This window comes from Esox lucius, chromosome 5 (assembly GCF_011004845.1).
Source record: "Esox lucius isolate fEsoLuc1 chromosome 5, fEsoLuc1.pri, whole genome shotgun sequence".
NCBI classification, from domain to species: domain Eukaryota; kingdom Metazoa; phylum Chordata; class Actinopteri; order Esociformes; family Esocidae; genus Esox; species Esox lucius.
This window is the reverse complement of record NC_047573.1, coordinates 9,168,235-9,180,396: the sequence shown is the minus strand read 5'-3', so window position 1 is coordinate 9,180,396 and position 12,162 is coordinate 9,168,235. Positions and strand designations below refer to the sequence as shown.

Sequence of the window (12,162 nt, the reverse complement as noted above, 5' to 3'; positions counted from 1 at the left end):
GAAAATGTTGCCTTGCTGACTCACCAATCAAATGAACGGTAGTGTAATGCTCGGCTAATTTAACTTAGGAACAGTTAGGTCCACTCAATTTAATCCAAAGTGGTCTGTTCATGAAAATAACAAAAGAGATGATATGTATGGTAGTCCTACTTTTTATGGTAGTCCTAAAAACAAGTAGGGTATACCTGTAAATCCTGTACCCTTTTAGAAACTATATGGTGCACACCTCAATAGATGACGTAGTGCGAAATGTCAAAAAAAATAAAGACATTCATTTTTATTTAAGTACCTTTTTGTCAGTCTAGATGTAAACTAAAATATAGGTTATTTAGAAATATAAAAATGCTTTCATATAAGCCTATTTATTTGCTAAGCCTATTAGTACTTTATTTAAAAAGCCTATAGATACTGTAAACATAAATGCTTTTCAAGATACGGATTTGAGTTCATTGAGGTTGTTGTGAAGCTTTTGTTGTGATTGGGCGGAGATACATTACAGCACCATGGACAGAGCACGGAGCGGCGCCCAAGCCTTTCTCGCTTTTTAGTCATCCTCTCACTAGCGCACAAGCAAGTGAGCGCACATCAACTCTTGAATCCGCATCTCTAGCAAGGAGAACCAATAGCACTTCTTTATATCAGCATCCATTCCACAGTTGCCTAGCATCGCCTGCGAAACAGACAGACTGGCGAAAAGGTACCTAGGCTATGACAAGGTGTGCGGAAGTTCTTCCTTGCTTATAGCGTTTCTTTCATTGCCTTGGATTGTACGGTGTTTCTTTTGAAGCCGCATTTTCCAAGATGTTTTTTGGGGTTTCACCTTGATGTGCAACCTATCAAAGGAATTGGCTGCTACTGCGGGGAGGAAGCCATCACTGCAATGCTATTTCTATGTTATCTGTATACCATACTGTAAGTAGCCTGGTGGTTTAATCATATATCTAATTTTGTGGCATATTTCAAAGGGTAACCTACGCTGAATTCTAAAATGTAAACATACAAATAAGAGAATTGGTGATACGTCACTGGAAAATAGCCTAGGTAGAAATGCCATGGATATTTAGGAATCATGAAGCCGATTTGTTTGCGTAACACTTTGCGTAACAAGAGGCTACAGTTTTGCAAAAGGAGTCATGTCAAAACTGTTAGGAATTATATAATTTCTCAGCGACGTTTCTGTTTCTTAAATTGCCTACAGTAGGCTACGCTCTGTTTCAGAACCATGGACAGCAGATGTATGCCACCTTCCCAATCTAAAATCAAAGTTAGGCTACCTGTATTAATTATAAAATCTTTAAATTTGCAACTAAAATATCAACATATATTTTAGATTTTTTTAAATAATTGTTTGGCTTGCTTGAAATATAAGTGTCCTTATTGAGTCGATGAAAACAAATCGGCGTCTCTTAGGTTATGATTGAATCTCGTGGGCATTTTTCTGAACCCAGGTGACTAATCAGCAGTGTGCTAGACGATCATTATTAGCCTACCCTATAAATGCAAATGTTGTTATGAAACTATATGCTAATAGTATTTTTTTTTATTAGTTTTGTTATGAAGGCTTTGATGTTTACATTAAGCTACCTGTTTTCGTTAGGTTTCAACTGACTCAAAACATGTTAATCATTATGTCAGCACTGATTTCTGCGGGACAAATACCGACACGCGATTGCCTGAAAGATGTGCATGCATTAATCAACAACTGATGCGACAAATAGATTTTTATAATTGAATTCTAATGGAAAGTAACATAACCTCAATCTCGATTCGAGAGGTACTGGAATTGGATGTGTAGACCCCACTATAAACTTTGCAAACATTGTGCGGATGTTTGAGGTTTATTATAGCCTATAGATAATCTGCAAACGAGCAATGTAGTTGCCTCCACTAACGTGCTGTTGCTGAGTGGGAAGAGGCTCCTTTACATTTCCGATATTCACGTATCTTTTGGCTATTCCTCAAGGAAATATAGCCAATCATACCATTCAAAGCGGATCCTCGTGACCTTGTTGTTTTTTCTGTAGACATTTATGAAGCTATGTGACTGTAATGGACATTTCTGTGAATTATAAAAGCCAAACAATATAGCCTATCTCAAGTAATCTTCACATAATCGCTTTTATGACGCAAACGATCGATTTCTGGACCTTAGACTGCATACTTGGGCCTATTCTACAAACTAGAACCAACCATATAAAATTCAGATTTGAACTTAGCACTTGCACTCAAACAATCCTCTTTCTTAAGTTATCAAGGATACCGACATATCGTGGAAGTTATTCAACGTTTTATTTGTTGTTTCTACCATCAGCGTCACAATCACAATCACAATCACAAAGATATCTCTTTCTTCGTTTATTAATGTAAATATTACGTTGACTGGTCTACAACCTTCCTGTAGAAAGAATCATAGTAAAGTAAACATTATCAACAAGTTATTAATTGAATATCGTCAAAACGTATATAAACCACAATCACAACCATGTTTATGACACAATAGAAGTGGGAAACCTCTACGGAAAGCATGCAATTCACTTAGCTAATATCGAACTATTTTGTTTTCCTTAGGTGCTATTGACCCAGCGGAGAAGTAGATGCTCAGAGAGAGTCTACTCAGACCAATTCCGGCTCCATCCATTGCATACCATCCTACCAGGACTACCACGACTTACTGTGGCACATGTCTGGGAGGAACCCACACTTGTAGCCAGGGTCTCCCAGCACAGAAGCATCAAGACCCACAGGATACTCTGTCATTGTTCTGTAGTCAGTGATCCACAAACCCAGCAAGGCTAGCGCCGCTGGACATTAATAATTGGTCATAATGGGAACCGTGCTGTCTCTCTCACCCAGCTACAGGAAGGCTGCCCTCTTTGAAGATGGGCCAGCTACAGTGGGCCACTACACAGCCGTTCAGAACAGCAAGAATGCCAAAGACAAGAACATGAAGCGCCACTCGCTCATCAATGTGCTGCCGTGGAAGCGAATCGTCGCCGTGTCGGCCAAGAAGAAGGGCTCGAAGAAGGTCCAGCCCAATGCTGCTTACCAGAATAATGTGACCATTCTCAATAATGAGAACCTGAAGAAGTCTCAGTCCTGCGCCAACCTGTCCACCTTCACCCAGGACCAGAGCACCCCCGCCCTGGTCAAGAGCTCCAACAACGCAGCCTCGTCGGTCAAGAAGGCCCCCTTGACTGACTCCAACGCAGTCCCCGGCACACCAAAGAGGGTGATCGTACAGGCCTCCACCAGTGAACTCCTGCGCTGCCTGGGGGAGTTCCTGTGCCGGCGTTGCTACCGACTGAAGCAGCTGTCCCCCACCGACCCCGTGCTTTGGCTGCGGAGCGTGGATCGCTCGCTCCTCCTCCAGGGTTGGCAGGACCAGGGCTTCATCACCCCAGCCAACGTGGTGTTTGTCTACATGCTGTGCCGTGATGTCGTCTCCTCTGAGGTGGCCACGGAGCATGAGCTGCAGGCTGTGCTGCTCACCTGTCTCTACCTGTCCTACTCCTACATGGGCAACGAGATCTCCTATCCGCTCAAGCCCTTCCTGGTGGAGAGCTCCAAGGAGACCTTCTGGGACCGCTGTCTGTCCATCATCAACCTAATGAGTGCTAAGATGCTACAGATCAACTCAGACCCGCACTATTTCACCCAGGTGTTTGCAGACCTGAAGAACGAGAGCCAAAAGGAGGAGGAGAGGAGCCGCTTGCTCATCGGTCTGGACCGGTGAGGAGTCTGGGGTTTTGAGGGAGAAGAGGGAAGCCAGGGGAGGGGAGGGCAGTTGTTCCAGTCAGGCATTTCTAAATGGACAGAAAGTGATTGGTTGAAAAAGTAGAAAATCTGAAACTGTGGATGATTGGAAAGAGATTCATTTTGAGGGTTACAATGAGGGTTTAATTGGCTGAGATATACCCAAAACATTTGAGATTATAAACTTGAGAGCTAACTGTTCACTGAAAGAGGGAAGGAATACAGTTCGATAAAAATTTAAATCTCTCAGTAAAACTCCTATTTATCAATTTCTTTCTTAAAACCAAACAAATTATTTCATAATAAGAAAGAGGATTGCATTTCCACTGCACCTGAGATTGAAAGCTTTTGACACACAAATAAAGACGACAGACTCAGGTACATTCTGTACTTACATACGTGAATGAAAACATTGAAAAATACAACACTGACAATGTAAAGAAAAGAGAGAAAAGGAACACAATTACAGCTATGAATGTGAGTGAGGCTACAACAGCTTGCCAGCCACTGGTTTACTGTTCTGGGCCCTTGCTTGACAAGGGTACTGCTCTCATTATGGAGAAACAGAGCAGCTGAACCATGACTGTTTGGACTGGGAAGGGAACACATTTGCCCCACTGCATGGAAGGATAAGACAGGGAAGTTGGCTGCAGTGCGTACAGAATTTGACTTGAGAGAAAAACTGGGGCACCAAAGCTGAATTTGTGTTTTTGTTAGTTCATTGTATGTGACTTGGGAGAAGGAGCTTGGTGGAGAATGATTGGTTCAGAAGGACTTAACAATAGTCCAGCATTGCATTGTGGGATTTATTTCCATTATATTTTCTTCTCCAGACAATAGGATTTAAACAATCTAAGAAACAAGATGATGCTCAATGGTCACACTTTGTGTTAAGACCTACTTATTTTTTTCATTTCTGAAAAAATTGATGTTTTACTCCTCAAAGGCTTAAACCCAGGAAGGTTTAACCAACGGTTTTCGTAAAAGCGCTTTTCTTTTTTTAAACTTAGAAATAATAACTTAATGCACGAGTGCCATGCATTTTTGGAGGGCAGGAATTAATTTACTTATTTTCATTTGATTTGTAAACCAGTTGCATCTGTATTAGAGAATGCTGTGAACAAAGTGAAAACTAGTTTATTTAGATATGCTTGCTAAAATAGGCTATTTGTTTACCAAGGAATTATTTTGTACTTTTCTCTAAAGGTTGTGTAAAAAAACACTTTGGAATAAAGGTCTATATTGTGCTATATAGGTCTATATATCCACATTCAGGATTAAAACAGGCTTAATTTGTGCCAAATCTTTGATGAAATCCCAGTAGGTCTGATAACACATTGATAACACATTTGTCAAAATATCGAACATTTAGTTGACTGTCATCAAATAACTATTTAAAAATAAATTCATTGTTATTCATGTCATTGTTCTCTTGGCACATCCCTTGTAATCAAAAGATCGTGAATGAGCATGGCAGCAGTGAATATCTCGTCTCCCAAACAGGATGCCGTGCCCCCTTTGGCCAATTGAGATATTGCCTGTGATTAACATATTGCAGTTGATTACTCTAGTTCTGTTTGGGCCAATCACTGACATTTTTTGAAACAATGGAATGAAATAAAAAGATGCACCATTCACCCTTGTTTAGTCAAAATCAAGCTAGTAATCTCTGATATATTGCAGCGGTTAACACGACGTGTTATATCTCTTAGCGTGTTTGCCACATTTCATCACCGTAAGTCAAACACATCAAGTGATATTTAAACACGCCTGTCATACTGCCACTGTGTGGTCGAGATGAATGTTTTTGCAAATTTTGGGTCTTGACCGTTTGCAACATGCGTACTAAATGTTGTTAAAATACAAATATCCTTGACTGATTCCTACTCTATATGCATTCATGTGCCAAAAAAGGCCTGCTTGAATGTTTATTGGTAAGTAGCTGCCATCTTGTTTTAAGGTAGGCTACTAATCTGACGAATATCGCGTTGAGATGTCTTTGCCCACAGTTGCCGCATATCAGGTTTTGTGAAGGCTGGTTATTTGGTTCCAGATAAATAGCTTTTTAATAACTGTTTTCTGCAATAAGTCCCGAAAACCCCAATCACGGCGTACTGTATAACACCCTGAAGCAAATTTGGTCCAAGAGAGGAGAGACCTATCTACCAAATGTAATTACTTTAGGTCAGACAGGGTGAGGGATGTGACCTTGCGAAGTTAATTTAAATCGCTTGTTATAGAATCACCATCTGGCTAATTAGCGTAATTCAGTCATTGTTGAATTTCTATGACAAGACCCATCATTTAGCCAGGGTTCGACAAACTAGTGGTGTGCGATATACCGTTTGTTATTAAATCGGTATGGACCTACAGACATACAGATACATAACGATGTGGAGAACAATGATGAATTGGTCTATTTATAAAACAGGACATGAGAGGATCTGAAAGTAACTGGTGAGAATATTTTTGGTGGGAATGAAGATTGTTGCAAATACATTTTGCAGTGAATTATTTATACATTTACCATAGATTAAAAACAAATAAAAATCTGACCATCACCAAAGTAGCACACCAGAGAAACCTTGAGTGAAGACTGTAGTTCCTTAGAACCCATAGACCTTAGGCAAAGAACAAATTGCAAAGCCAAAACACCAGCTTGACTGCACATATCTAATATAAAATAACAGTAATTCCATGGCAAGTCAGTGTCACAGCAGAAAAATGACATGCTGTCACCTCTGGAATAATCTCTTAATGCAATCATTAATCAAATCTAAGACAACAATGAATTCAGCTGTGCAGGAGATGAGATGAGGTTCTGGGTTAGATTCTAGCTGACCTCCTTGGAAATAATCAGGTTGAGTCAGCTTGAGGTCCCTAAGATAAACGAAACACCATGGCAACATCACTACATCTACATAAGCATATGGAGCCATCGAGGTAACTACATAACTACAGTTTGCATTTAAGAATTGTGCAGGCTAGTAATGATGTTAGAATTGATATAAATGTTTGGTGGGGGGGCATACAATAAAATCACAGAAAAAGAGAATAAAAACACATTTTCTTCACAACTTTCACCATCTCAACAGATACATTTTGCATGTTTTTTTTTCAGTAGTGTTACTCAAATCTCTTTCTAGAAATGCAAAATTGTTGACAGCCAGACGCAGACAGTAGTTTCAATGCCAATAATAGGCTCTTCTCTCGTGATGAAGGTTGTTCTTGGGGACTGTGGACTGACATATGATAGTCTCTCTCCTCTGCTGTATCAGTTGGAGTCAAAGAGAAACAATGACTGATACAAATGGACACATGTTGGGAAGCATTGTGGAGCAGCACAATGGCATTATGCCTTGGCATGGGAACACGAAACTCAATGGTAGATGGGTTGTTGTGTCGTGTAGAGCAACAGAGGAGACAAAAGATTTGGACTGGCTACTGCTCTTGAGATCAAACAGAGAATTGTGGTCAGGGGCAGCAGAATCCTGGCCCTCTTGCTATCCACTCGCCCAAACTCACTAAAATGTGCCATTTTTTTCACTTGCATCACAGACTAGTTGTTTGAAAAAGACATGGGGAAAAAAAAAGAGAAAAAAAATGTGATAGTTAGAATTTTTTTGTCAACTTATTTTTCTGTATCTTGTTGCGTACTTTGTGGAACAAAAAAAGTGTTAAAGAACTTCAAAAAGGGAGGCATTTCAACAACTGCATGTGTGTGCAAGTGTGTGATTGAGAATGTGTGTGAGTTTATTTGTACAAAAGAATGTATGAATTTTGTTTTCTTATGACAATGAGGATGTGGAAAAGTGTACTCTTGTCTACACTGACAGGCTGATGGGGTTGAATTGTGAATGCTGGGTGGGTGGGGTGTTTTGAAAAGACAAAAAAGCTGTTGCTGTAATTGAACCTTTTTCAGTTTGTTTCTGCCAATTTTAATTTATTTTTGTACTGTGATGGAAAATAAAATGCATTGATTGTTCATGATCCAAATTTTTTTTTCCTCCATTGGCAGCTGGATCTTTTAGAGTAACTGTTTGTTTGCCAGACCTCACAATACACCCACATATTTGGTCCATACTATATATCACGGAATAGCTGCCAGGGTTATGCACTTGAATAGAAAAAAAATCTGGGAATCCAAAAAAAAAATTATTTGATGATTCAAATAGATTACCTCTCATAGCCAGAGTAAAATCTAGCTAGCCACACAAAAACGAAATATGACTGTGAGGTCGACTCATACTGGAGGATCAAAACATCCACGGTCATTAAATCTGCCTACATTTTAATATCATTGGGTTAATCATGGACAACATAGTCATGAGTATGAACACAACTGATTACTAAGTGATCCTCCTACATCCCACACCAGTGAGACGCAGGAATGACTAGTTCACCAGGCTGATACTAAATGCGGAGTGTTTAGCGGCTGCAAAAAAGCAGCTACGGTAGCAGGCAGATTAGCATCTCCCAATAGACAACAAAATGGCTGGCCATCTGACTAGTCTACATATCAGTGGACCTGGACGAGAGTATAATTGTTTATCTGCATTTATACATTCATATCGGTCACAGATACCACACGACACATCGCACCATCCCAATGACAACAAAAGATTAATTCCACAGGAGATACATTTTTTAATCAAATAATACATAAAATAACTATCATTGTTGGTCCTTGTGTGTCTACATAGACGAAACAGTGATGAAGATTTGTTCAGACTTTCTCATTTACGATCAATATTGATACAGACAACTCAAGAAATATTGGCACCCTTTCTGAAATTGAGCAAAAGGGAATGCAACAACTACAACACAAGCAATGAGTCATGTTTCGGGGCTCAAACATATCTCAACCACAAAATATTCATTAGTACATTTTGTTCTACAAAACATAGTTTTCAAACATTGGCACCCCTACAATCAATATTTTGTGAAGCCTTGGAGTGGATAACAGCACTGAGCCTCTTCCTGTACAGTCTGACAAGATTGTTACAAATTTTTGGATGGATCTTTGACCACTCCTCCATTCAGCGCATTTCAAGATTCTGAGGTCCGGCATTTCAAGATTGCGCGTGGTAATGCAGAGAAATGTTGGCAGGTGAATTCAGACAGAGCCCTTGGAAAGATGATGCCCAAAATTATTATTTTTGGATATAAAGACTACGCTATAGTCAACATAAAACAGATTGTAACTTGCAAAACATGCAGGAAGAAAATTCGAACGGAGGTGCAACAACTACCAAATTTGTTCGACATTTGAAGCTCCACAAAGAACGGTAAGTCATGGCTAATATAGCTAGCAGTTATATATAGCTTTGGTAGCATGTAGGCCAGGGGTGTCCAAACAGTTCCACGGAAGGCCGAGTGTCTGCAGGTTTACGCTCTCACCTTACTTGATTGACTTATTAGGTTACTAATTGGTTAGTTTCTACCATGGTTGTTCAGGTGTGAACTGGGAACCAACTGATAGGAAAAACCAAAAACCTGCAGACACTCGGCCCTCCGTGGAACTGTTTGGACACCCCTGATGTAGGCTAACGTAACATTAAATCAGTTGGCCTCCACACAGTCAGTAAGTGCAGGAACGTGATCATTGCACCAGAGCTAAAACTGGCTAGGCAGTTGGTAGCCCAAATCCTGCCTGACGTTACAGCTGTTCCTAAAAGAAAATTGACATACATGTCCCTATTAAAACCACACACAGAGGGTGTGTGTGTGGTAAGGTTGGGCGACTGTGTACAAGCCTACAATCAATCAAATGCATTTATAAAGCCCTTTCTAAATCAGCAGTTGTCACAAAGTGCTTTTACAAAACACCCAGCCAGAAACCCCAAGGAGCAAGCACCAACAATGTTGAAGCACAGTGGCTAGGAAAAACTCCCTAAGAGGGGCCAACATTTAGGAAGAAACCTAGAGAGCAACCAGGCTCAGTTGGGTGACCAGTTCTCTTTTGGCTGTGCTGGGGGAATATTTTAAGAGTACAAATTGTAATAGTCTACATGTTCAGGATTTTCATCTTTTAGGGGATCTATTTTTTTTCACAGACATTAAGGCCTGTGTTCAAATTGTAGGCCTACTTGAAGTTCAGTAGCAGTTGTTTTGATGTACCTCTTAATAAATTATTGTAACTTTTAATAAATTATTGTAACTTCATGGCAGGATTGTTTTAGGCGTCTAGAGCATAGTTCTTCAACCCTTTCCTGGGGTTCCCCCAGCCATCACAGTTTAGGTTTTGCCCTGAACTAGCTCACCTGATTCAACAGGTAAGGGCTTGTTAATTAGTTAAGAAGTTGGTTCAGGTGTGCTAGCTCTGGGATACATCCAATAGATGGAATGGCTGGGGGTCCCCAGGAGAGGGTTGAAGACCTGTGGTCTAGAGCACAGGTGTCAAACCGGTTCCACGGAGGGCCGAGTGTCTGCAGGTTTTCGCTCTCACCTTGTACCTGATTGATTTATGAGTTCACTAATTGGTTAGTTTCTACCCCCACCTGGTTGTTCAGGTCTGACCTGGGAACCAATTTAAAGGAAAACCCAAAGACCTGCAGACACTCGGCCCTCCGTGGAACCGGTTTGACACCCCTGGTCTAGAGCATATTTGGGGAGCACTATAATATTTAGTTTTTGTCATATTGATGTCTTTCTCACAGCTACCCGTGTATTTCCATGGAAGGTTTATTTGGAAAGTAATAAATATACTTCAAAAGCATTCACGATTTGCATAAATTGAACATACTAACTATTACTCCTGTTTAGTGTGAAATGGTATTACATTTGGTGAAGAGCACATTGACTTGTTTTCAGGACTCAAAGTTCAGGACTAGAGACTTGGCTCAGACTTGAGTGCTAAAATTTGAGACATACTTGTGACACGTAAAACAATGCTGCGATCCATGCATTCTTCCTTGCCTCCATCACCATCTTCCTCACTGTGCACGGGTGCAATACACACAGGATCCAAATCCTCTGTTCTAGTCGTACGAAACAATTACAGCCCAGACGGTGCTTAGTCATATTTAACTGTTCATGAATATTCTATCCTTTACGTGATTTGTATATGAAAACGACATGTCTCCTTTGAGCGGACAGATGTTTGATTTAACACATGGTGATGTACGAAGGAACTTTACATGGGCACAACCATATATTTAGACTCCGGGGAAACAGGAAATGATGAAGGGCATTAATATACAGTATCTCACAAAAGTGAGGACACCCCTCACATTTTTGTACATGAGTATATCTTTTCATGTGACAACACTTTGCTACAATGTAAAGTAGTGAGTGTACAGCTTGTATAACAGTGTAAACATGCTTTCCCTTCAAAATAACTGAAGACCCCTAAATGAAAATGTCCAAATTGGGCCCAATTTGCCATTTTCCCTCCCCGGTGTCATGTAACTCGTTAGTGTTACAAGTTCTCAGGTGTGAATGGGGAGCAGGTGTGTTAAATTTGGTATCATCGCTCTCATACTCCCTCATGCTGGTCACTGGAAGTTCAACATGGCACCTCATGGCAAAGAACTCTCTGAGGATCTGAAAAAAAGAGTGGTTGCTCTACATAAAGATGGCCTAGGCTATAAGAAGATTGCCAAGACCCTGAAACTGAGCTGCAGCACGGTGGCCAAGACCATACAGCGGTTTAACAGGACAGGTTCCACTCATAGCAGGCCTCGCCATGGTCGACCAAAGAAGTTGAGTGCACGTGCTTAGTGTCATATCCAGAGGTTGCCTTTGGGAAATAGACGTATAAGTGCTTCCAGCATTGCTGCAGAGGTTGAAGGGGTGGGGGGTCAGCCTGTCAGTGCTCAGACCATACGCCGCACACTGCATCAAATTGGTCTGCATGGCTGTTGTCCCAGAAGGAAGCATCTTCTAAATATGATGCACAAGAAAGCCTGCAAACAGTTTGCTGAAGACAAGCAGACTAAGGATATGGATTACTGGAACCATGTCCTGTGGTCTGATGAGACCAAGATAAACCTATTTGGTTCCGATGGTGTCAATTGTGTGTGGCGGCAACCAGGTGAGGAGTACAAAGACAAGTGTGTCTTGCCTACAGTCAAGCATAGTTGTGGGAGTGTCATGGCCTGGGGCTGCATGAGTGCTGCCGAGACTGGGGTACTACAGTTCATTGAGGGAACCATGAATGCCAACATGTACTGTGACTTACTAAAGCAGAGCATGATCCCCTCCTTTTGGAGACTGGGCCTCAGGTCACACCTCCAAGACGACCACTGCCTGGTTAAAGAAGCTGAGGGTAAAGGTGATGGACTGGCCAAGCATGTCTCCAGACCTAAACCCAATTGAACATCTGTGGGGCATCCTCAAACGGAAGGTGGAGGAGCGCAAGGTCTCTAACATCCACCACCCTGTAATGTTGTCATGGAGGAGTGGAAG

At 41.0% G+C, this 12,162-nt stretch overlaps 1 protein-coding gene across 2 annotated transcripts; it reads left to right on the top strand.

The window, feature by feature from the left end:
* The first annotated feature begins 493 nt into the window (after positions 1-493).
* cdk5r1b (cyclin-dependent kinase 5, regulatory subunit 1b (p35)) lies at positions 494-6,871 on the top strand. 2 transcript variants are annotated; one of them, XM_010866303.3, is made up of 2 exons: positions 494-697; positions 2,569-6,871. In XM_010866303.3, exon 2 carries the CDS (start codon positions 2,825-2,827, stop codon positions 3,731-3,733), a length of 909 nt encoding a protein of 302 aa, XP_010864605.1. In that variant the 5' UTR covers positions 494-697; positions 2,569-2,824; the 3' UTR covers positions 3,734-6,871. The 2 variants fall into 2 exon arrangements, with proteins under 2 accessions (XP_010864605.1, XP_010864596.1); XM_010866294.3 differs by having other exon boundaries at positions 494-912.
* The last annotated feature ends 5,291 nt before the right edge of the window (positions 6,872-12,162 follow it).